Genomic DNA, 22100 nt, shown 5'->3' with positions numbered 1-22100 from the left:
TTACACATGCATTTCACGAATATTGTTCCATGTATTAAGAACTCGTTATGATGTACGCTTAAGTATTGGCAAGTGTTTTTTTTTTATTAAATGTTCATTTCTTGAGGATTTCTACGAGGAAAAAAAACAAACAAACACGGAGAGAGAATCAATTAGAAGATACCAGGAAGAAACTAATTAAAGATAACCTCCAATATGAAAGAAACATATGGTTTCAGAAAACTTTTCACACACCATTTTTATATTGTTTCTCGAAGTCTAATTTTTTGCTTAAACCAAATCGATCTTGTATGGAAAGAAGCTTTCTAAACCGAAATATTTTATTTTCAAGTTTCAACTTATAATTTTCCTTGTGGCATAGAAAGTTCACTTTTCTATAAAAAACAGGGTTTTGAAAGTTGAAACAAACACATTAAAAAGCATATTTCAAAAGCAGTTTCTTATGTTGATACAAACAATCATTAAAGTTTGCCAATAGTACTAGAGGAGATTTAGATGGATTTCGTGTTATGATGAAATTTCTTATTCCAAATTTAAAACTTTAGTGCACTTCCTTTCCATCACTTATAATATAATATACACAAATCTACATCCGAGAGCTGATTATTGATCTTAACAATCAAGATATGAGCAAATTAAACAGATTTGCACAGCCTACTACAACCTGAAACTTCATCTGAAAACAGGTGAATACTCCATTCTACTGCTCTAACATTTTCACCTCAGTTTCAGTAAAAAGTTGCATCCGATGCTATGTATGTTCTCACAGAGCATAGATCTTTTCAATGTCGGAATTATATTCGTCCAAGTCTGATATATTTGCAGAGTACGACCATGAAAAAGATTTGCTTCCGCTAGCTCTCTTGATTCGCCTCTGTGAATCGCTGCGGAAAACACCAAAATGTTGTCGAAAAACAAAGTAGCACAAGCTTGCTAGTGTTCCAACTAGAATTGGTACTCCCAAAATGGTGATGGTCAAGGCCATCCATGTGTGTTCTCCAACAACCTCAAAAGCTATTGCAAGAAAAGCACCACATGTGCAAGCACATGCAGCCCACATTAGCTTGTTAACCACTGATACAACCTGCCTTTGAGCCCTTGTGTCCCATGCTACTAAAGTGATTTGAACTACGACGACTGCAAGTGAGATGAAGAGAGATGTAGAATTCAGAAGGCAGAAAACTTTGAAGCCAAGACGATTGGCAATATTGGCCTTCCCTGCATTTGATCCTCCTGTTATATACTGACCAGGCAAATTGAATATGGCCAGGAATGCTATTGAGGCAAAAAGGACAGCTACGACTGTGACAGAATTAATGGTGTTCTGAACTGCTTCCCTATGAAGTTTCTTCAGTTCCTTGGCAATTCCAGAAACTCGTCTACGAGTAGTTTCATTTTGTATAAGTTGTGACTGCACCTCATGTTTTATGTCACTGACAGTTCTTTTGAGTTCCATGGCTTCATCTATTTTTCCGACATTCCTGGCATGCTTGGCACCATACTCTGCAAGGGCTTCCTTAATTACCAAAGACGGATCTCCATACGGCAGTTTATCTGCCAAATCCAAAGCTGTTTCCTGCTGCTTATTGATGGCGTTAACTTCCATGGCGGTATAGCATAGCAAAAGGGCCACAATCTGAGAACAGGAGAAACATGTTAGTAAATGGAGCAAAAATGAATAAGAGGAAAGGTCCTTCGAAAGAGTGGGTGTCAATCGTGTAAATTTAAACAACTGAGTCATTAGGTATATTGTATCAAAAAATACAAATCAAATCACATAGCAAAGTTTTGAATAAGAATGTAGCTCCTTATGTTACCATGTGTTAGGCCATTCCTTAATATCTTTACAAGGGGATGTCCAAAACTCAAATAAAAGAGAGCGGTTGAGTTAAAAGCAGTGCTCTCACTCAACAAAGAAAGAGTGCAAAGGGGACCTACCATCAAACACAGTCATGGGTGTATAACCAACTATATAGGAAGATCAATAATTTTTTTGGTATTAGCAACTTAATAGTTGAAATTCACAAATATCCTCGCCACAAAGTATAGAATATGAATATTAGAAAGATAGGAATATAATGAAAACAACAAGCAAACATGGTACGAAAATCAACAAATTGTGGTCGACGGGAAGTAAGATCAACCTGCTCACGGCCTTTCCTCGTAGCCATGTGAAGAGCTGTATTGCCTTTCTTGTCCCGTTCGTTCAGTATAGTTGGATCAGCTTGTAATATCTCCTCCACCACTACACTACACTGTCCCTTGACAGCCATGTGAAGTGCAGTTTGACCTTTTTTATCTTTGATGGAGACTATTGCTGGATCCCGGGCAATAAGAACTTTCACAATTCGAACCATACCATACCTAGCAGCATTGTGCAGGGAAGTTTTCCCATTTTTCCTAACTATCATCATGGAACTGGCGTCCACATCCAAGATAGCATTGACCACATCCAGATGATCATGAACAGCAGCCGCATATAGCGGGCTGGTGTTTGATGAGTCACATAACTTACAAAGCTCTGGCCAAGTACTCAAAAACTCCCTCACAATATCTGTTAACATGTTAATATAACATAATTGAAATCCTTATTATGAATAACAATTAGAGCATGTTAATCACCCTTTCTTCCTAATTTCGATTTTCGAAGGACCTAATAAGACAATAGCAAGATTTTTAAAGATAAAGATTGTAACATTTGCTTCAATTACTGAATGAAAGAATCAAGAATCAACAATAAGGAATAGAAAAAGTTATTCCAAGGTGAATATATTATATACCCAATTGAAGAACATACAAAAAAAAAATTGAAAGAAAGAAAGAGGAATTACCAAGATGACCACGCTTGGCTGCAACATGAAAGGCGTTCATGTCAGACTTGGACCTGATCTTCACTATCTCGAAGTCACAGAGTTTGAGCAAGAAGCTGAACACGTCCTTCAGATTATTGTCTGCGGCGATGTAAAGAGCGGTTTCTCCAGCATCGTTCTGAAGGGACATCACGTCAGAAATCGATGAAGATGATGCATCTGAAGCACAAGAACAAGACTCTTCCTTTCTCAGCTGCTCCACCAGCTTCTTCAGCTCATCAAGGTCTCCAGATCGAACGGTCGAAAACAACGATTGGTGTGTTATAAACCGCAGAGCCTTCGAAGACTCCATCATCAACAACCACTCTTATTCTCTACTTCTGCAAAAAAAAAAAAAAAAAAATCCAATCTTGTCGTTCTTCTTCTCCTTGGACTATCTTGCAGTTCAAGTCAATTCTCCCTGTCTTCCATCTCAATTGTTTTCCCGTGTGACCCAGATGAGAAGCAAATGGAAATGGGGGAAAAGTGTGAAACTTTACCGTGTTCTTGCTTTATCCGTGCACCAATTGATAGAGAGAAGAAGAGAGAGAAGATAGTGGATGTGTGCACCAAGTGGCGGTTCTCAATTATTTGTATGTATCTGTTTACTTAATTAAAGATGTTAATAATTTTGATGACGGGGTGGGGACACTAGAGTCTTAGTTACAGAGAAAATCCATGTGGGTATGATGCCATTGACTTTTTCAATAGATTCTTGCTTTACGACAATTGGGTTCTTCAATTACTGAATTACATGTCTACAACACTCTGCATGCTTGCATTTGCATATGCATATGCGTGTTTGTGTTACATAAACTAATTTAAGTAATGGGGCACTAATATCTAATCTAATTATGATAGTTCGGTTTAAGATATCATCATTCATGTGTTACAGAAACCATGTTAATAAGCATGATCTCTCTCTCGATATGACTAATTTATCGAACAATGAAACTACTATTGTCTTTCATATTTGTCATTTAGCTGCTTGGTTTAGTAAATTGAAATATAATTTTATTATTCCACATTGTAACGAGGTAGTATAGTAACAAAATATGCTAGAGCTGGTTACTTTATTTGATTCAAGACCTTTCCTCGCGATTTGAGAAGTTAGTTGTTTTAAATATTTCCTTTTATAGTTAGTACGATATATTTCCTTTATAAAGGGAAAAGTTTGAATTACCCCAATATCTATAAGGGAAAGGAGAGCCATAAAAAAAATTTTCGACTTTTATTTATTTATTTTTTATCTGAAGTTTCTAATTTATAAAGGAAGAGATACCAAAGAGTTCAAATTTTAATAAAGTGATATGACATACTCATTAATGCCACTATTGTCAAATAGTTTTCTGGGATCGATGTAGCATTACATAATAAAAAAAAAAAGAGGAAGATAGATTCCTCACAAGTGCTAGATTCCAACTTCCAAGTTCCAACAAATCCACCTCACTCTTGTAATGCAGCTACTTTGTTTATAGACTTCGTTCGGCTTTGATCTCGTCATATAAACAGTACTAATTTTTGGCCTTTAATTTGGTTACTTTCCTCGTATCAATCAAGATCGGTGCCGGCACAAAAACTGTAAGCTGATTCTGCTGAACAGCTAGAAGTAGAAGGCTTAAATTGTTTTCAACAACTAAAGTCGAAAGCATACTGTTGCATCCTGCATGACATTTCTCTTCCAATCCTAAAAACTAATTAATTATAAATCACTTGTAAAGTTGTACTATAATTATTGTGCCCAAACGATCCTATTATTTATCATTCTAATTAGTATCATATCTTCAATTTCTCTAAATATAATAAATAAATTGACGAATAAAAAATGTAAGTCAATTCACTAATTGGAAAGAAGCCAATTAAATTACTCGCACCCTTCTTTAATATCACAAGCAAAATAATTCGAGCATGGTTACCTCCCACACAAAACATGATTGAAAACTTTCTTCAGTTGTCAAGAACTTTCATCCACAAACCATCAAGGAAACTGAGGTAATTTGTAGCGTCTACTGGGTCTTATAATCTGCTTATATTACACTGAAAAATACATAGTTCTGCAGTAGACCGGGTTCCTTGCACCGATGAACGAAATAAATTACATTATAAAGTTATGAAAGCAATGATATTATATAAATTAACCCCGTAAAGAATACTTCTTTCCAGTGAAAGGCTGAAATTTATTTTCTTCTTTCTCTTTAGGTGGCTCTTCTTTTGACTGTTTTGCCTGCAAAGACACAAATTGTAGACCTTAGCAGTCCATCAAAGAACACAAGGCACAATGAGTTCGAAGATAGCGTATGATTTGAAATATAAGCAAGAAGTTGCAGAATTACTTTTCCCGTATCTTTAGTACGGTTTGCATTTGACCCAAACACAAGCTTGCCCTGAGCTTGACGAGCATTACTTTGTGAACTAGACGCTGCAGACGAGTGTGAATTAACATTTGGGGCATCAGGTTTCTTGTCCTTAGAACCCGAAGAAGAAACCGGAGGAGGCTGATAGTTCAATGGCTTTCCATCCAAGCGTCTCCCAGCCCCAGAAAATGGGTTAAACTTGGGCTCAGTCTCAGCAGGGGTCTCTTCAACTGTAGAAATAAATAAATAAATACAAGTTGAAGTCTTCAAAACAGAAGCAGCACTAATACTGTGATCTTGACTATTAAGGAGCATCAATGTATGTAAACAACACGAGCTTCAACTTCAACAAGTATTTGTTACCACAAAATTTCCAAGTCTTGGTAAGATACTTAAAACAATAATATTTTCCACATTACCCTCTGTCAATACTTTTTTCTAAAGTATTGTGGAACCGCCACAGTGAGAGAGGAAATCAATCTGGAGAGAGAGAGAGAGTAGACAAAAATGCTCTGGCATAACAAAAAACACACATGCACACAACACACAAAAAAAGTTCATGCTACGTACCAGCGGCTGCTGCCTTGCCAGAAGAAGCTGGTAGAGAGGGCTTTTCAGGTTCCTTATAATCTAGAGGAGGAGCAAAGTCCACCTCACAGTCAGTCTCAATGATGCTTATAGCATTGGCAGGCTTTGTTTCTATAATATCTATGTAATACTTCTTGTTGTTGTAAGCAACCATAATGCTATCTCCGGTGGTCAAGCAGGAAAAATTCCTCAATGTTGTTTCTAATCTGCATTAAAAAGTACAGATATCTACATGAAGATCTAATGCCAGCCAGCATGGAAATGAAATACAGAACTAATGGCGATGTAAAGACACAAACAAAACAATACAAAACCATAGGGAACAAGCAATAATTACTTCCTAGGTCCACTTGTCTACAGGAATTTAATAAACAGTAATATCAAGCTGTGCGCCATTTTATATATAGTACTATTAGTTCCCACACACTTTTTACATTTCAGTACATAACACAAATGAAGAACATAGATATCAATCACCAAACATGCAAATGTTCTTGAAATCAGGAAATGAGAAGTCACTGATATATCAATATGACCACCAAATAAGATTCACTTTATCTCTTTATAAACAACCACCAAACATGGATTAACATGCCATCTTTTTTTTGTTTGTTTGTTGTGTTTGGGGGGGGGGGGAGGTCTAGCTCAGTTTTCAAATCCGAAGTTTTGCAGCAAACATAAAAAAATTCCTACCAAAAGCTTCTGATGGCTACTTGGTAATGAAACTATCAAAATACCAAAATTCCACCCTTGCAATAGACACTCACATTGATCAAGTAATAGTATAGCCATATTAATCTTACATCCAAGAACATAATAACCACTCACATAGCTTTAGGATTAGAAATATCCAAGAAATCCTTTGTGTGAGGTTGTAACTTAACATATGTCCCCTTCGGTAGGGTCACATTTTTCACTCTTACAATGCTCCCCTCTTGTAGAAGCATGTTCTCCATCATCTGTAAATCAACTAACTTAGAAGAAGCATCATCTACTAGAACAACTAAAATTCAAGGTAGAACCAACCAAGTGAACAAGCTAACAAGCATATTCACTAACAATTACTTTTGAATGCCTACCCAATATGGCATGTATATCATGCCTTCTTCTGCTATGAACTCCAAAACTCCACAGTGAGAAACCCGCTCAGCAGCATCATTCCGAAGTTCAAACAACATTGGATAATCAATATGCAGTGATGCTGCAAATTAAAATTGATATTAGTACGATAGACTCATCAATCATTTTTTTTGGGGGGGGGGGGGGGGGGGACACTACGCAACATATACAAAGACTGAAACATAACTTACCTAGACGATCAAGTGCTGATGGAGGCATTATAACTGAAGCACAAAAGAAAAGAATTTGATTTTTATCTCAGAAAGGGAACAAACAACACATGATATTCCAATCAGATCAAGCATGGACACAGAAACTTACTTTTATCACCACTTTCGAGTTGGGGCTGCAAGTTTAATAGGAGAAAAAGAGAAAGAACCAAAAAAAGTAAGATTACTTTAAGAAATATTTGTTTTAAGATACCTACAAACTCTATGCATTAGCTGTTACAGGTTAAGCCAATTTGATTGGTGATCCTTAGAATTGAAATCTCATATTTTATTGACAAGAAAAACTTAGCAAGGGATGCATAAAGTTAATGCTACCTTCTCAATAAACGAAGCAGGGTAACATCGGTAAGTCTGCTCAAATGATGTCCCATGATATCCATATCCATCAAAAAACTGTGACAAGTGTAGAGCCCAGTAGATAGATAAATTAAAATTAAACCACAAGATAATATCATCATCATCATCACTACATCCATATTCTACATCTTTGCACGCAATCAGAACAGCAAAAAAGGAGCTGAGATAAATCATCAATGAGAACTAAACAATATAAATTATCGTTTGTGGCAATATTACATTAGAAAGCATACCATTTTTCGCTATTGCTGTGATTATTAGACAAGAGGATCAACCCTTACTGCACCCTGTAACAAGAGTAAACCACGATTAGCTGGAATCAAAATTAGACGAAACCCTAGGAGAAAGGGAAGCGTGCGAAGCATTCCGATTCCCTAGGTGGCAGAAACACTATCATAGTACAGTCCAGTTGCATGGAAGGGGAAGATTGGATTTAGGGAATTGAACCAAACAAATTGGAATTAGCGAGGAAATAGAGAAACGAAAAGGGAAGGGAACAGAAGGGAAGGAATGAATCACCTGAAGTTAGCTTGATCTGAAAACAGAAGAAGAAGTGAGAAAGAAGCAAAGAAGAAAGGGGATTAAGGAATATTTTTGAGTTCTCGGCAGTAGGTGGTAGATGATGATCAGCGAAACCCAACCCAAACGGCTGTGCTTAGGTGCGTGACGTGCACGCTATCTCACTGCTCTGCTTCTGTTTCTGCCCATTCTTTGGGCCCTTTATAGGCCCAAACGTAATGGGTACACGTGTAAGCAGAAACCCAGGCCCAAATATATGTGACCAAAACATATTATGTCGGTTCACGGCGGCCCAAAAATAATATGGCCTTAATCGGCTGTTTGGCATCTTTGATTAATTGATTCCCGAATTTGCATTCCCCATTTCTGAACCACGAAATCGCAACACAGCACTAACCTCAAAGAGTTGCAGAGAAGAAGGAATCCACGTTACCGCTGCTGGTACCACACTTTCCCTTGTTTCCATTTTACTTTCCTTTTCCCCTTGCACAATGTGATTCAATTAGGGTTTAATACATAGCTCCGATAACGATTTCGATTTGAAAATAATCACTATCCATCTCAAATCTCTTATCTTAGGGTTCTTGGTAATAAATTCGAGCAAGTCTTCGCTATCTGTATTTTGATTTTATCAATTTCCTTTGATTAAACCAAACTTGTTTATTTAGTAATTTGAAATAAACAGTGTAAGAACCGTTCCAGATTTTTTTTTTATTTTTAATTCTCCGGTTTTGGGACAGTAGCTCGTCGTTGCACCTGGCTAAATGGCAGCATTCTTGGCTCGGAAGTCACTTCTTGCTCTTCGTACCCGCCAGCTGGTAAGATTCATTTGATTTTCCATTCATGAATCATAAATTCACCACTCCCAGCTCCTAGTTCCCTGTTAAACTAAGTAAGAACACAAAACTCGGAATTAGACGTTGGGGAAGTTAAGAGACCCAAATGATTATTTATATACAGTGAATATCTTCCCCTAGCATCCTAATTTTGTTTCTTTGATTTCAGCAGGTAACCGGATTTTTTTTTTTCCTTTTATGATTTGATCGCCTATTAACGCGTTAAGATTTATGGTCTAATTTTCTTCTTCTTTTACTGGTCTTTTTTCTTTTTGGGGTGATGATTCTGATCATTTGCAAGATATGAAATCTTAGGGTGAATGTTTGAATGAATTCTGTTGTAGGGAGATTGTTGTTTAGCTAACTATTGGCATTTAACCCTCGTTGTTCTGCTTTGTTTAGGCTGTAGCTGGTCAAGGGCTGCATAACTCACAAAACTATGCCCTTCGATTCAATGCACACTCCTTCTCTACCAAAAAAGGTCTTGTCTTTTTCCTCGCCAATTCGCCCAAATATTTCCTTCATTTATATGGAAGGTTAGCTTGCGGAATTGTTGAGAACAATCTTAAATGTATTTTGGTTGTTTTATATGCCAAATCGGTTTTATGACAATCATGATCGAGTATTTGGTTCTTTGGATGGGTCAATATGGGGTCGCTTGGAAGTTGAAGGTGTTAAAACTCACATGTGCCTCTTCCCCCCAGGGGGGGCACCAAAAAAATTGAAAGCATTAATCCAATTAAGCAGGTCAAGGAAGCAGTTTCTAAAAAAATGGTTAGAATTAATAAAGATGGTCCATCTTAGTTGATGTAATACCTTCTACAGTACTATCATTTTTATGTGTCTATTTAGAAATCTACTTGACTCCTAACTGCTTTCAATGTGTATTTGTATATATCTTAATTTTCTTCTGCACAAACTGCAGATGATGAAGAAAGAGAGCAACTAGCTAAGGAACTTTCAAAGGATTGGAGTTCTGGTATTTATTTGCGAGTCTAACATTCTCTGTTTTCTTTTATCTTTCTCTTGCCCATTAAATGTAAATTGACTTTTTTATTAATCCTATGCCTGCAGTTTTTGAGCGTAGCATCAATACCCTGTTTCTGACTGAAATGGTTCGGGGTCTAATGTTAACGCTGAAATACTTCTTTGACACAAAAGTCACAGTAAGTGTTGTCTAACAAATGGTAAAAAGTCAAAACCATTAAAGATTCTAGTTTAAAGCGTGATTTCTATAATTCAGATCAATTATCCATTTGAGAAAGGCCCTTTGAGCCCTCGTTTCCGTGGTGAACATGCACTGCGACGATATCCAACAGGAGAGGAACGCTGCATTGCTTGCAAACTTTGTGAAGCTGTAAGGATTTTATTATTTTTCTGATCTCATAATTTTGGTTTAACAGTGGTGTTTTGAGTGTGTGGTTACTGCTGTATGGCATATGCATGATAGCGTCTAACCTGTTCTAATACTAACCTTTTCAAGTTTGTTTATTTTTTATGTTGGTTGTAGGTTAGTGACATATAGTGTGCATATTAGTCTATTGTTAATGATCATGTCCTGGAAATCATTCTAATTGATCTGCAACTTTGAAAAGTCTGTTTTGTATTAATTAAATTTGGGTATCAAGATAGGGATCCATACGGAGGTATCCTCAGAGAACTATCAAACCCTTTAATCTTTGGAGTCTGATGATAGGGAAATTTTTCTTTATGATAATAGTATTGCGTTAAATATTCCTGTTATTACTGTTGAATCTCCTACATCAGAGGCTAGGGTCATTGTGAGAAATTAAGATGAAGGATGTGCAAGAGGAATGTCTGGATGAGGTCTCTAAACATAGGATGTGAGCTCAAATGAGTGAATCATGTAATGTCCCTACATAGTGAATTTGAAAGCAGATAAATATCACATGATAGGCAAGTGATGCCAATTTGGTAGAAACTCTCATTTCTTCTAGAAATTCTGAAAGTGCTGGATACTCAAGATAACTGATTTATTAATGAACGTCAATTTTCATACTCTGAATATTCCATGTCTCTGAATAGAGCCTCCAACTGTATCACTGTCATTTTGTCCTCTCTCTCTTTCTCTCTCTCACCAAAATATTTTATTGGGTCTGTCTAACAGTGTTTAAGTAACGTATCTTTTATCTATCAGATATGCCCTGCACAAGCAATCACAATTGAGGCTGAGGAACGAGAAGATGGCAGTCGCAGGACAACTCGGTGAATTACCTCCTTTGCCTATGACCTTTTCTACTTCCTTCACTCGTCTTTCTTGCTGTCTTACTTCTTAAATCTTTCAGGTATGATATTGACATGACCAAGTGCATCTATTGTGGATTTTGTCAAGAGGCGTGCCCTGTTGATGCCATTGTTGAAGGGCCAAACTTTGAATTTGCTACAGAGACTCATGAGGTTCATTTCTTTCTCATCCATGATCAATCATGCAAATGTGCTTCGTTGGTGGATGCCTGTTACTGTTCCTTTCCTTTCTTATTTGTTGCCTGTTTAACCATTACAGGAGCTACTTTATGACAAAGAGAAGCTACTTGAGAATGGAGATCGATGGGAAACTGAAATAGCGGAGAACCTGAGATCTGAAAGCCTTTATCGCTGATTGTTCTCGGGTAGTTGAGTTTTGATAAATAATATGATCAGTGTATGGTCGTAAAGATTTGTATGTATTAATGGATTTGTTGCATGAGTTTTTTGTTTTATGTATCGTTGCGTTGCTAGTAAGGATGCATGGTGATGATATTTATCATCTTGAGATGTTGAACAAATGAAATAATTGAAGAACTAGATGTCATTAAAGCTTCCAACAAAAAAAATAGATGATACATCTTTAATTCGGTCTTATTGGTAGAACAAGGCCAATGGCTTCGCATTATAAACAAAACCAAACAATGCTAAAGGCTAATGAAACAGCCAAATGCTTAAACAAAAACACCAACATTGTTGTCAAACTCTGAGTTAACTTGTAAATTCGTACGAGTTTAGGTAGTGGAATCGAGTTAACTTGGACACAAATTCGTTTATGGGTAGACTCGAGTAAACTCGGGTAAATTTGCATAAACTAGGTTAAATTTGCGAGTTTACAGGCGAGTCAGTGAGTTTGCTTTGTTGGCCTTCTTCGCAAAAATGGAGCCGTTTTGGCTCCAAAAAAAAGGAAAAAAGGGAATAACTTCGCAAAAATGGAGCCGTTTTGCTCCAAAAAAAAGGAAAAAAGGGAATAACGTATGAACGCAATCCTAAATAGCTAAATTCCCTCACTTTACTCGCCGCACTCACTTAGTCATTCTCTTTTCCAATCCCTCTTCGCGTTTCGTCTGTCCCTCGCTGTCGTTCGTCATTTGCCGTTTTCCAAATAGCTCGTCACTCTCTCTCTCTCTCTCTCTCTCTTGCTCTCACACATTCTCACTCTCTCATTCTTCTCTCTATTGACTCTGTTATGCATCAAATCTCATGGACTCGTGGAAACTCTTCCATCGCCACGTTGCCGTCATTCGTTGCAACCTCTTTCGGTCGTCGCTTCCTCTGCCGGTTCATCGTGTACTCTACTGCCGTTCGTTCTTGTCTGCTTGCACAGCACAACAATGACTGGTTCCTCAACTGAGCTTACTCCATTTAGCCATTAAGATTTAGGTATGTTTTAAAAAAAATAGTTACTGAATTGCTGCATGTTGTAGTTGTAGTTGTTACTTGTTAGTGTTAGTTTAGTTTATTCTTAATTGTCACTTCTTGTAATTTGCAGTTGATACTTGTTAGTGTTAGTTAATTGTTACTTGTTATTGAATCTGAATGTCTGAAACTCTAAAATCTCAAATCTGAATTTACCAACTTTGATAGTAGATAACTTTGTAACCATTAGTGGATAATTATGTAATAACTGAAAATTTTGAATGTGTGTTCTAGAATACTTGTTATAATTGTAATATTATGTTAATTTATTATTTTTTTTACGTTGGAATTGTTGAGTTTTAATGTCTATAATTGAGTAAACATATATATTATACACGATATATATATTTTTTTACAAAACAATTATAACAAATAAACTCATATGAGTCTACGAGTCGAGTTTAGGTCAGCTCCACGAGTTTACCTAAACTCGCGTGTTTGACAATCTTGTGCACCAAGGTAGAGATATCTTGCAAAGCGAGTTCAAATTTCAAAGTGCTATCTACATAGGGTTCTTTGTTCTGTCCACACGGCTTTTTTGTGTGTTTGGATTGACGTTTGGCAAATTAAAGTGAAGTTTAAATGAAAGTAATTTTATAAAATTGATTTTGAGTAGAAGTGAGTTTGTGTTAACTTGATTTTGTTTGTTAATTTTATATCAAAATTGATTTTAATAAAATAAATATTATTTGAATAATATTAGTTAAAATTATTTTTAAATAGGTAATTATTAAAAAAATATGACATTAAATTATGTTATTTTTTTAAATATGTTTAATTTTTTTATACTTTTTTTTGGTATGTTTTTTATACAGTATTTGTTTTAGTATTCTTCGTACTTTTTTAGTATGTTATAATTTTTTATTATTATTATTATTATTATTATTATTATTTATGGTTAAATTTTTTATTTAATTTACTTTATTTAATGGGATTAATAAATTATATTATAAAAAGATAATAAATATTATACACAAAAATCACAATTATAAAAGTGTATAATGTCAAACAAAAAAATTAAAATAATAAATAATAGAAAAAGAGCTTATATAAAGAGAAATAATAAGAATTTCTTAAATAAAACAATGATATTTATAAAGGGTAAAGTTGGTAGAAGAAAAATAATGGTTTAGAGTCAATGGCTAAATGCCAGTTAGTGAACGCAGAAACTAAGAGAATTATTGCTTGTAAACGTGGTTTTGAATACAAAATTATCTTATGCCATGTGTCACAATACTATTCATCCATGTGCCATCTGTTATGTCATCAACTCATCATTGTAAATGCACCAAATTGGATACTTATTTTACAATAGGAAAAGTATAGGTTGACAATGAAAATATTAAACAATGTAAACAATAGATATATCGGATGTTCATTTCATTAGGTGTACATATGGTTATTTTAATATTAAGATTTAGATAGTTAATTTAGAAGTGTAATGTGTTTTTATTTAATTGGTGGTTGTTCATGTTGTTCAAGATGGTCATTGTTTACCTAACACTCCCTTTTACATTAATAGACTCATTTTAGTTCCTAAAATTTAATATCTTGTACCAAATTTCAGTTTTTTTATTTTTTATTTTTTGTATATTTAGATACACTCATTTCAATTCTATTTTTTTACATATTGTTTAAATACTAGTACTTTTATAAAATGTTTAAGATCTTAGTTTTAATTATACAATTTTTTTCTCCAATAATTTAACATCGATTGATTAAAGATATTTTTATTTTCGTCCAAAAATACGTGTGTTTTAACAAGAAATTAATAATAAAAATATACTTTTTTATTTTTTTGATTCCTATGAAATATACGCTTTTTTTTTTTACTTAAAAAAATATGATTTTTTTAATCAATTATATAATTCTTTTATTATATAACATAATCATTGTTATGAGACATACTTAAATCAGCAAGAGTTTGGGGATGATAATTGACAAGAGGGTGCTTGAATCCCTTCACGTCAACTTCAAGACGATAGTTGGGAATAACTGCAATGAACTCCGATGTCTAAATCAGCAAGAGTTTAATCTGATTTGTATAAACGTTGGGTTGAAAAATACCTAAATTTATTGTTGTTAGGAGTATTTATAGGGAGAAATAAGGATTAAGTACGATTTTGCTTTCTAATGTAGAGGTCGAAAATTTATTTTATTTTCGGTCTTTTTTTCGCTACAAAATGGTCGCGAAGGTTTCAGTTTGTTTTAAAATTGAAATTCAGAGAACAATTGAAATGGATCCTCTTAATTGTTAAAAAAAATTGAGAGTGTAAAGTGTGATCTTTAACCCTTCATTGCTTTCTCTTTTATATTTATTTTTGATCCCACTTATATAATTAATTGTAAGAGATCACACTTTACTCTCTCAATTATTAACAAAATTGAGAGGATCCATTTTCTAGACAAATTTGATACATTTACTATCATAACATAGTGAATGACATATAGACGAATAATGTTGTCACACGTGGTACAAACTGACATGTAGTCAAATAATATTGTGACATATGACACAAGTATGTCATATGTCACTGATCAAATCATCGTTATATCATTATACGTAGTGAAACCATAAAGTGTCACATGTTATTAACAGACTATATCATAAATTCATGTCAGCCATTAACGAAAAATGGATTAAAGACTAACGTAGTGTAATTTTGTCAATTTTAAAAATATAATTAATATAATTGAAATTTTTAAAATAATTTTAATGTACTATACCAATCTTAAAGATCACTTTAAAACTTAACTATTGTTAATTTTCTTCGTCTAATAACAAATTTTTTGTCTAAAAGAAAATTAGTTAAGTATTTTAAGAAAATAATATATATAATTTTTTCCCAAGATGATTAATATATTCAACGTATTTATTAGAATCTTAAAAATTTTATGTTTTTATTCAATTTTTTACCTAACGATATCTTTAACAATATTTGTGAATACTTGTTAGCAAGATCTTAAAAAAAAAAAGATAAATTTAGAGAGAAAAATATAGTATAATAGAAAAGAAACAGAACATGTTAACTATATTTGTAACGGCTCCCATTCCCAAATATAGCAAAATGATACGCATTATGTCAAAACTCAAAAGTCAAAACAGATTGAAGCCCCCACCCACTCACAAACACCGTTAACAATTTTTCCCAATCTCCTCATTTCTCTCCTTCCCAAAACCAACCCCAACAAAATCCTCTTTCATTCAAATTTCCAACAAATTGGAAATTTTAATTAAAAATAAAAAACATAGAATCATGGGCCTAAGATCCCTGTTTAATCGCAACAAGGACCTGATCCCGTCATCCACGCCGTCACGATCCACTTCCATGTCGGTGCGGTCACGAACCCGCATGGCCGCCGAGCTCGAACAAGTCTTCCACAAATTCGACGTTAACGGCGACGGCAAGATCGACGCATCGGAGCTTGGAGCCATAATGGGAAGCCTGGGGCAAAAGGCGACGGAGCAAGAACTCATCAACATGCTCCGCGAGGTTGACGGCGACGGCGACGGTTACATCAGCCTCCAGGAGTTCATCGAGCTGAACACAAAGGGCGTGGATTCCGATGAGGTCCTTGAGAACCTGAAGGAGGCCTTCTCAGTGTTTGACATTGATGGTAACGGTTCCATCACGGCGGAGGAGCTTAACACCGTGATGAGGAGCCTCGGCGAGGAGTGCACGCTGGCAGAGTGCAGGAGGATGATCAGCGGCGTCGACAGCGACGGTGACGGCATGATCGATTTCGAAGAATTTAGGGTTATGATGATGATGGGTTCTCGCCACGACACCACCAACAGAGTTTTGCCTGATCCTGATTATTGAACGAATAACACTTCCTTTGTTGCCTGGCTGCTAATCTCGTCTAATTTCTTTCTCATTTTGCTTCTTTCTTTATTTTTGTATGGGAAAGATGCAAAAATAATGATCTTTATTAATGGGAAGAAGAGAACTACACATGTACATTTTAATCTTAAACATTTCTGGATCCAAACCATCTCTTTTTCATATGTATTTTTTATGGATTTAGATATTATCACACATTTTACAAGTATAATAATTAAAAAAAGTTTAAAATCTTTCTATATTAGTGTTATTGGGCAAAATTTGGATTGAAGTGATTTTGTGTCAGACAAAAAAAAGATGCTATCAAAGATAGAGATGTGTAAGAAGATTCGACATGTCTTTTATGTTGACGTCATAAAATTTTATGCAACAAAAAAATTCAATCCAAGACAAATTTACAGAAATTATTTTTAATATGGAAAGAGAGATAGTATTTTAGTTGAATATTGATATTTAAAGTGTTTTACAGTATTATGGACATTGTCCAACACGCCCCCTTCGTGTTGGTTAAGATGCTGTCACGTGTCCAACACGCCCCCCACGTGTTGACTTCCTACCTAAAAAATTCACTCATCTGTAATTACACCAAATACTCCCATTTTCAACAAAAACACCAATATTTTTTCCATATAAAAAAAAATTAGCCACAAATTTAAAGTATCAAAGGGCTTGAATATTTCGATACTAAAACGTCAAATCAATAAAGACTGGTAGCATATTAAAAAAATATGGTGAAAGAAGAGGTTGATGTCTCAGAAAATAAGTAATTGGTCAAAAATGTCTAAACAGAGAGGTGATAAAAGAGCAAAGAGTTAGAAATTTTCTTTAGAAACACTCTCTCACATCTTATAATTTTCTTAAACTTTGTCTTGAGTCTATTTTTTTCATAGTTATCAAATCCGATTCGATCCGGCCGATTCGACCGAAAATCCAATAATCTGGTTACCTGGCCGGATCGAACCGCTAGTTGAACCGTTCATGCAACAGATTTGGTCGAACCTGGTTTGACCCGACGAATTTCATGTAAATCTGGTGACCTGGCCGGTTAATCCAACTCGGTCCGGGTCATGTTTATTAATTTTTCTCCCTAAAACGGCATCATTTCAGACCCCACCCCCACTCCTCCTTCTTTGAACCCTAAGCCTTGCATATGAGACTGAATGAAACTACTCCCAAGCCAGCTTCGTGCTCTCGTCTCTCTATCTCTGCTCTCTCGAGCTGAGCGTCGGCAGCGGGCAACCCCTCACCCTCACCTCGTCACTCTCTTAAGCTCGGCGCCGGTAGTTCGTCACTCTCTCGACGTCAGTTTGTCACTCTCAGTTCGTCAGTTCGTCACTCCCTCGACGTCACTCTTGGTCTCTCAACTCGTCGCTCCCTCAGTCTGTCACCGTGAGTCCGTGACCCTGTGTTCGCTACGTCAGAACCAATGAAGCAGTATCTGCTCCCTCGAGTGGTGGTGGTCGTCTTTTCAACCAGGTAAGCTCCAGTTTTCAACTCTATTTTTTCTCTAGTTCAATGTTAATTTTGGTGAATATGGTGGTTGTTGCTGTTTCATTTAGTTTTGGAGTTGTTGTTGGCTTGTTGCTGTTATTTCTCTACTTCGATGCTAATTTTGGTGAACCTGAACAAATTTTAGAGTTGTTACTGTTCTTTCTGTTTGTTTGTTGAATGTTGATTTTTTAGAGTTGTTGTTGCTGTCTTTCTCTGGATTGATGTTAATTTCGGTGAATCTGAGCAAATTTTAGAGTTGTTGTTCTTTTTTATTGTTGAATGTTGATTTTTTTAGAGTTCTTGTTGCTGTTCTTTCTGTTATTTCTTTGGTTTGATGCAAATTTTAGTTAGAATTATTGTTGAATTTGGTGGATGCTGCTATTCTATTTGATTTTTTAGAGGAATTGTTGAACCTGAGAAAATTTTAGTGAACTTTGGTTAAATAGTTAAAATTGTTGATTATCATTAGTTGTTGTTGTGTTGCTGCGTTTGTTTTTGCTCATCTCCTCACACTTTTTATCTAACGGCTTCCCACATAATTTCTCATTACCTGCAAATGAAGAGGCATTGTTGAATCTAGAGCCCAATGCTGGAGGTATCTCATCGTCAAGGTTGTTCCCAGAAACGTTGAAGTAGACTAAGCCAGGGATCATAGAAAGATTACTAGGAATTTTTTCACTGAAGTTATTAGCAGAGAGATCCAGCATTGTTAGGTTTGACAGATCTGTTAATGTCTCTAGTATGTTTTTCTGAAAGATGGTTGTGATCCACTAACAAAGATTTCAATGAGAAGCATTTGGAAATATTTCCAGGCACATCCCAAATAAATTGTTTCTGCCTAAATCTTTTTTTAGATCATTAGTTATGTTTAAAAATTGATATTGAATTATTAATGTTTGTAAAGACTTATATTTTAAATTTTAATTTTATTTATATAATTTTTTTTAGTTATGACCGAGTTAACTGAATAATTAGTGACCCACCAATTAAACCAATAACCCAGTGACCCGATCATATGATCAAATTGATTACTAATTCAATTCTAATAACTATGCGTTTTTTTTTCTTTAAGATTTCTTCCATCTTTTTTATTTTCTCTTTACAAATGATGGATTTTATATTTATGTAATTTTCTTTTATTGCAAGGTTAATCTCTTTTCTTTTGTCCTTTGTCAATTTCTTCATTTTTTTGTTTAAAACCTTTAAGATTATCTAAAAGTCTTTTAATAACATATCATATTTTAGTATAAAATATTTAAGTATCAATAATTTTAATTATGAAAAATTAAAATTCATTAAAAAGATAAAATTATCTAATAAATTAATCTAATTTTTAATAAATATTAAATTAAATTGTATTCTTTAAAGTTATAAGAGTAATTACTCAAATTAATTCCTAAATATTTTAAAAGTTGACATATTAGTTTTTTAAAAAAAATTAATACACAAAAATATCTTTAAGATTTTACTTCAACAAACAAATCAGTCTACTATTTATTTCTTAACAGAATAATCATTCAAATCAATCTCCAAATTTTTCGCGATAACTCACTAACGGAAAATACAAATTTGACATATTTTTTTTGTTAACACGGTTTTGCACACATAACACATTATAAATCAAAGAAAAATAATATGTATGTACCACATGAATGTGTATATTAAGTTAGTCTAACTATAAAGTAGAAATTCAATTAGCTTTTTGAGTTAATTGATAATTTGATGATCAAGTTGAGATTCAAGTAAAAATAAAAGAATAACTTTGATTATACTTAATTGTTAATTCCTAGCTATTACTATCATACCAAGTTAAGTTATATTAAATAAAAAAAATCAAATGATTTTAACTTTAAATTTCTTGTAAAATAATTTTTAATAACTTTATTGAACATTATTATTATTATTTTTATTGAGTGACAATATATATATATATATAATATATATATATATATATTCTTTTTCTAATAAATACTAGAAGAATTTAGTAAGTCATTTCAAAAAATAGATGGAAACTGTTATATCTGACAGAAAAAAATAATTGAAATTGATTTATGTATTAATTTTTTAAAAAAAATAAATTTCCACTTTTAAAATTTTTGAAGACTAATTTAAATAATTACTCTAATTATAATTATTTGCACTAAAATTTTAATATTTTTATGATAAATTTTTTTTTCATTCATAATATTTATTTATTTTTTGTTAAATAAAATGGATATATAGCTCTAATTTTAGACATTACAAATTTATTCACATTACATACTCACACGTACAACATTTAAGAATTTTCATCCATTACTTGACTTTCACCTAGTTTCAAATCAAGGTGTAGCATATTAATAAACACCATAATTTGCCAGTTCAACTAAAGCTTCAGCTGTCGTAATGGTTGTCTTTGATAGTTCTACTTGTGAGTGGCTATCACTCTTATCATAAAAGTGACATCATAAAAATGCTGAAAAATATTAGGTTAACAAATTATTTTTGTAATCAATCTTAACCAAATCTTTTTTTTATTCTTATACTTCTCCTTCTTCTTCAACTAAAATGCATAATTATCAATCTTTAAGTTATTAGACCAATTTACTTAAACTTAATTATCCAAACACTTTGACGATGTAGTATTAGTATGAAAATGTAATGCCCATATTTTTCACTCTTTGAATGGAATCGCCGGATCCAAACCTCTAAGACTTATCTATTTCAAAGAGTAATTTACAAATTAATTCTTCTACCTTTTACATTCCATAGTTATGCGGGTTCTTGTACTTTCCCTTTTTTTTTTAATTCATCATTGAATAATTAATCAATTTTTATATAAAATAAAGTGATAATTAGATTTCTAAGAATTTTTATATTGGACAAATTAATTTCTAACAAAAAAAACCAATTAAGTCCTTTACAATAATAATTAGTAGACGCATTATGTCCTTTCATCAATTCATCGTATAAAACTTAATGATATACCATATTCTTATGATAATGTGTCTATTTACAAAAAATTATTAAGGAAATAATAACTTTTAAAATAAAATTTCATCTATTTTATTAAGCTTCGTAGTAAATAGAAAGCAATTTATGCATGTTATATGAAAAATTAAATAACAACAAACGTTCTACTATCCAAAATGACATCGTCCTCGTGCTCATGACAATAACAAAATACGTTATTGTAAATATATAATATGGGTAGCTCCAATTTATGAAAAAATCAAACAAGTTATTCGAAGTATAAACTCCCATCAAGGCAATAGTGATCCTAGTTGGTGCTGGTAACTAGCACCATCGAAACAATATAGCGCTAGAGAGGGCTACAAGTGGTTGCTGAGGAAGAATTTTTTTGTGAAATTAACTATTATAATTAACCATTATGATAAGAAAGGTAGGAATCAATCAAGGATAATTAAATAAGGAATCTAAAATTGTGCAATATAAACATATTAATGAGAATTATTAAAGATAATATTAAGCCATGTTTAAAAAATTTCTGCACAATCAAGACAGCAATCAATGCTCTCCAAAATCATATTACAATCACAAAAAACTACTGCATTCGGTAGAGGTATAAAGAAGAAAATACTTTCTCTTCAATGTCAATAGAATCATCTCATAAATGGTGCAACGGCTAGTTGATGAAAAAGAAAAATCATTCCAATATTAAAGAGAAAATATTAAGCTCTATAAAAGAAAATTTATTTCAAGAAAGAAGCAATTATTTTTGTGCATATTGCATATATATCACACAAAACAATCTTTTATTTCTTTATTTTTGAGTATGTTCTTATTTTTCTTTTGTCTAAATTCAAGTTTACTTTAAGGAATACAAAAGATAAAGAGAATAGTACATACAAAAATCATTTAATTTTTGTTTGAGTGCTTTGATTTAAAAAATGTGATGGGTTAGAGTGTACTTGGTTCCTCTTAACTCGGTTGAGTTAGCACCTAAGTGATTTACTAAGCTTGGAATAGCTTATGTGAGTTACAAAAGTGTAAGTCTCTTGGAATTAGATTTTGTAATCAATCTTGATTATAGTAAAAATTCTACCAATGTCGTAGTGGAGACTGGATGTAGACCACGTTGCACTTCGTGGCCAAACCAGAATATATCGTAGTATTACTCTTCTTCTTTTCTAAAATCTATAACTTCTATTTCATTTTATTCTTCTACTGCGAGACGGGATAAAAATAAAAATTGTTAGAAACAAGAGACTGAGATAATAATCTGAAG

General features: G+C 33.6%; 4 protein-coding genes across 5 annotated transcripts; 2 read left to right on the top strand and 2 right to left on the bottom strand.

Annotated features, from left to right (window-relative positions):
* Window positions 1-577: 577 nt before the first annotated feature.
* Window positions 578-3438, bottom strand: LOC130968895 (ankyrin repeat-containing protein At2g01680). Its single transcript, XM_057894380.1, has 3 exons — window positions 2832-3438; window positions 2145-2554; window positions 578-1636 (listed from the first exon to the last, which is right to left on the bottom strand). Exons 1-3 carry the CDS (start codon window positions 3163-3165, stop codon window positions 764-766), a joined length of 1617 nt encoding a protein of 538 aa, XP_057750363.1. The 5' UTR covers window positions 3166-3438; the 3' UTR covers window positions 578-763.
* Window positions 3439-4780: 1342 nt separating this feature from the next.
* LOC130970498 (uncharacterized) lies at window positions 4781-8181 on the bottom strand. Its single transcript, XM_057896601.1, has 10 exons — window positions 8017-8181; window positions 7731-7784; window positions 7456-7533; window positions 7232-7256; window positions 7102-7134; window positions 6871-6992; window positions 6620-6750; window positions 5774-5997; window positions 5183-5433; window positions 4781-5073 (listed from the first exon to the last, which is right to left on the bottom strand). The coding sequence occupies exons 2-10, from the start codon at window positions 7731-7733 to the stop codon at window positions 4984-4986; spliced, it is 957 nt and encodes a 318-aa protein (XP_057752584.1). The 5' UTR covers window positions 7734-7784; window positions 8017-8181; the 3' UTR covers window positions 4781-4983.
* Window positions 8182-8340: 159 nt separating this feature from the next.
* Window positions 8341-11714, top strand: LOC130966377 (NADH dehydrogenase [ubiquinone] iron-sulfur protein 8, mitochondrial). Of its 2 annotated transcripts, none has more exons than XM_057891172.1 (9): window positions 8341-8457; window positions 8757-8834; window positions 9255-9333; window positions 9778-9831; window positions 9927-10018; window positions 10096-10209; window positions 11011-11078; window positions 11159-11270; window positions 11377-11714. In XM_057891172.1, exons 2-9 carry the CDS (start codon window positions 8781-8783, stop codon window positions 11470-11472), a joined length of 669 nt encoding a protein of 222 aa, XP_057747155.1. In that variant the 5' UTR covers window positions 8341-8457; window positions 8757-8780; the 3' UTR covers window positions 11473-11714. The 2 variants fall into 2 exon arrangements, with proteins under 2 accessions (XP_057747155.1, XP_057747154.1); XM_057891171.1 differs by having other exon boundaries at window positions 8351-8457; window positions 8760-8834.
* A 3907-nt stretch (window positions 11715-15621) lies between these two features.
* Window positions 15622-16571, top strand: LOC130969771 (probable calcium-binding protein CML25). The gene has a single exon (XM_057895656.1). The coding sequence runs from the start codon at window positions 15794-15796 to the stop codon at window positions 16358-16360; it is 567 nt and encodes a 188-aa protein (XP_057751639.1). The 5' UTR covers window positions 15622-15793; the 3' UTR covers window positions 16361-16571.
* The last annotated feature ends 5529 nt before the right edge of the window (window positions 16572-22100 follow it).

Source organism: Arachis stenosperma, chromosome 3 (assembly GCF_014773155.1).
Source record: "Arachis stenosperma cultivar V10309 chromosome 3, arast.V10309.gnm1.PFL2, whole genome shotgun sequence".
Lineage (NCBI taxonomy): Eukaryota > Viridiplantae > Streptophyta > Magnoliopsida > Fabales > Fabaceae > Arachis > Arachis stenosperma.
The sequence above is the reverse complement of the archived record's forward strand: the minus strand, read 5'-3'. Positions and strand labels throughout refer to the sequence as shown.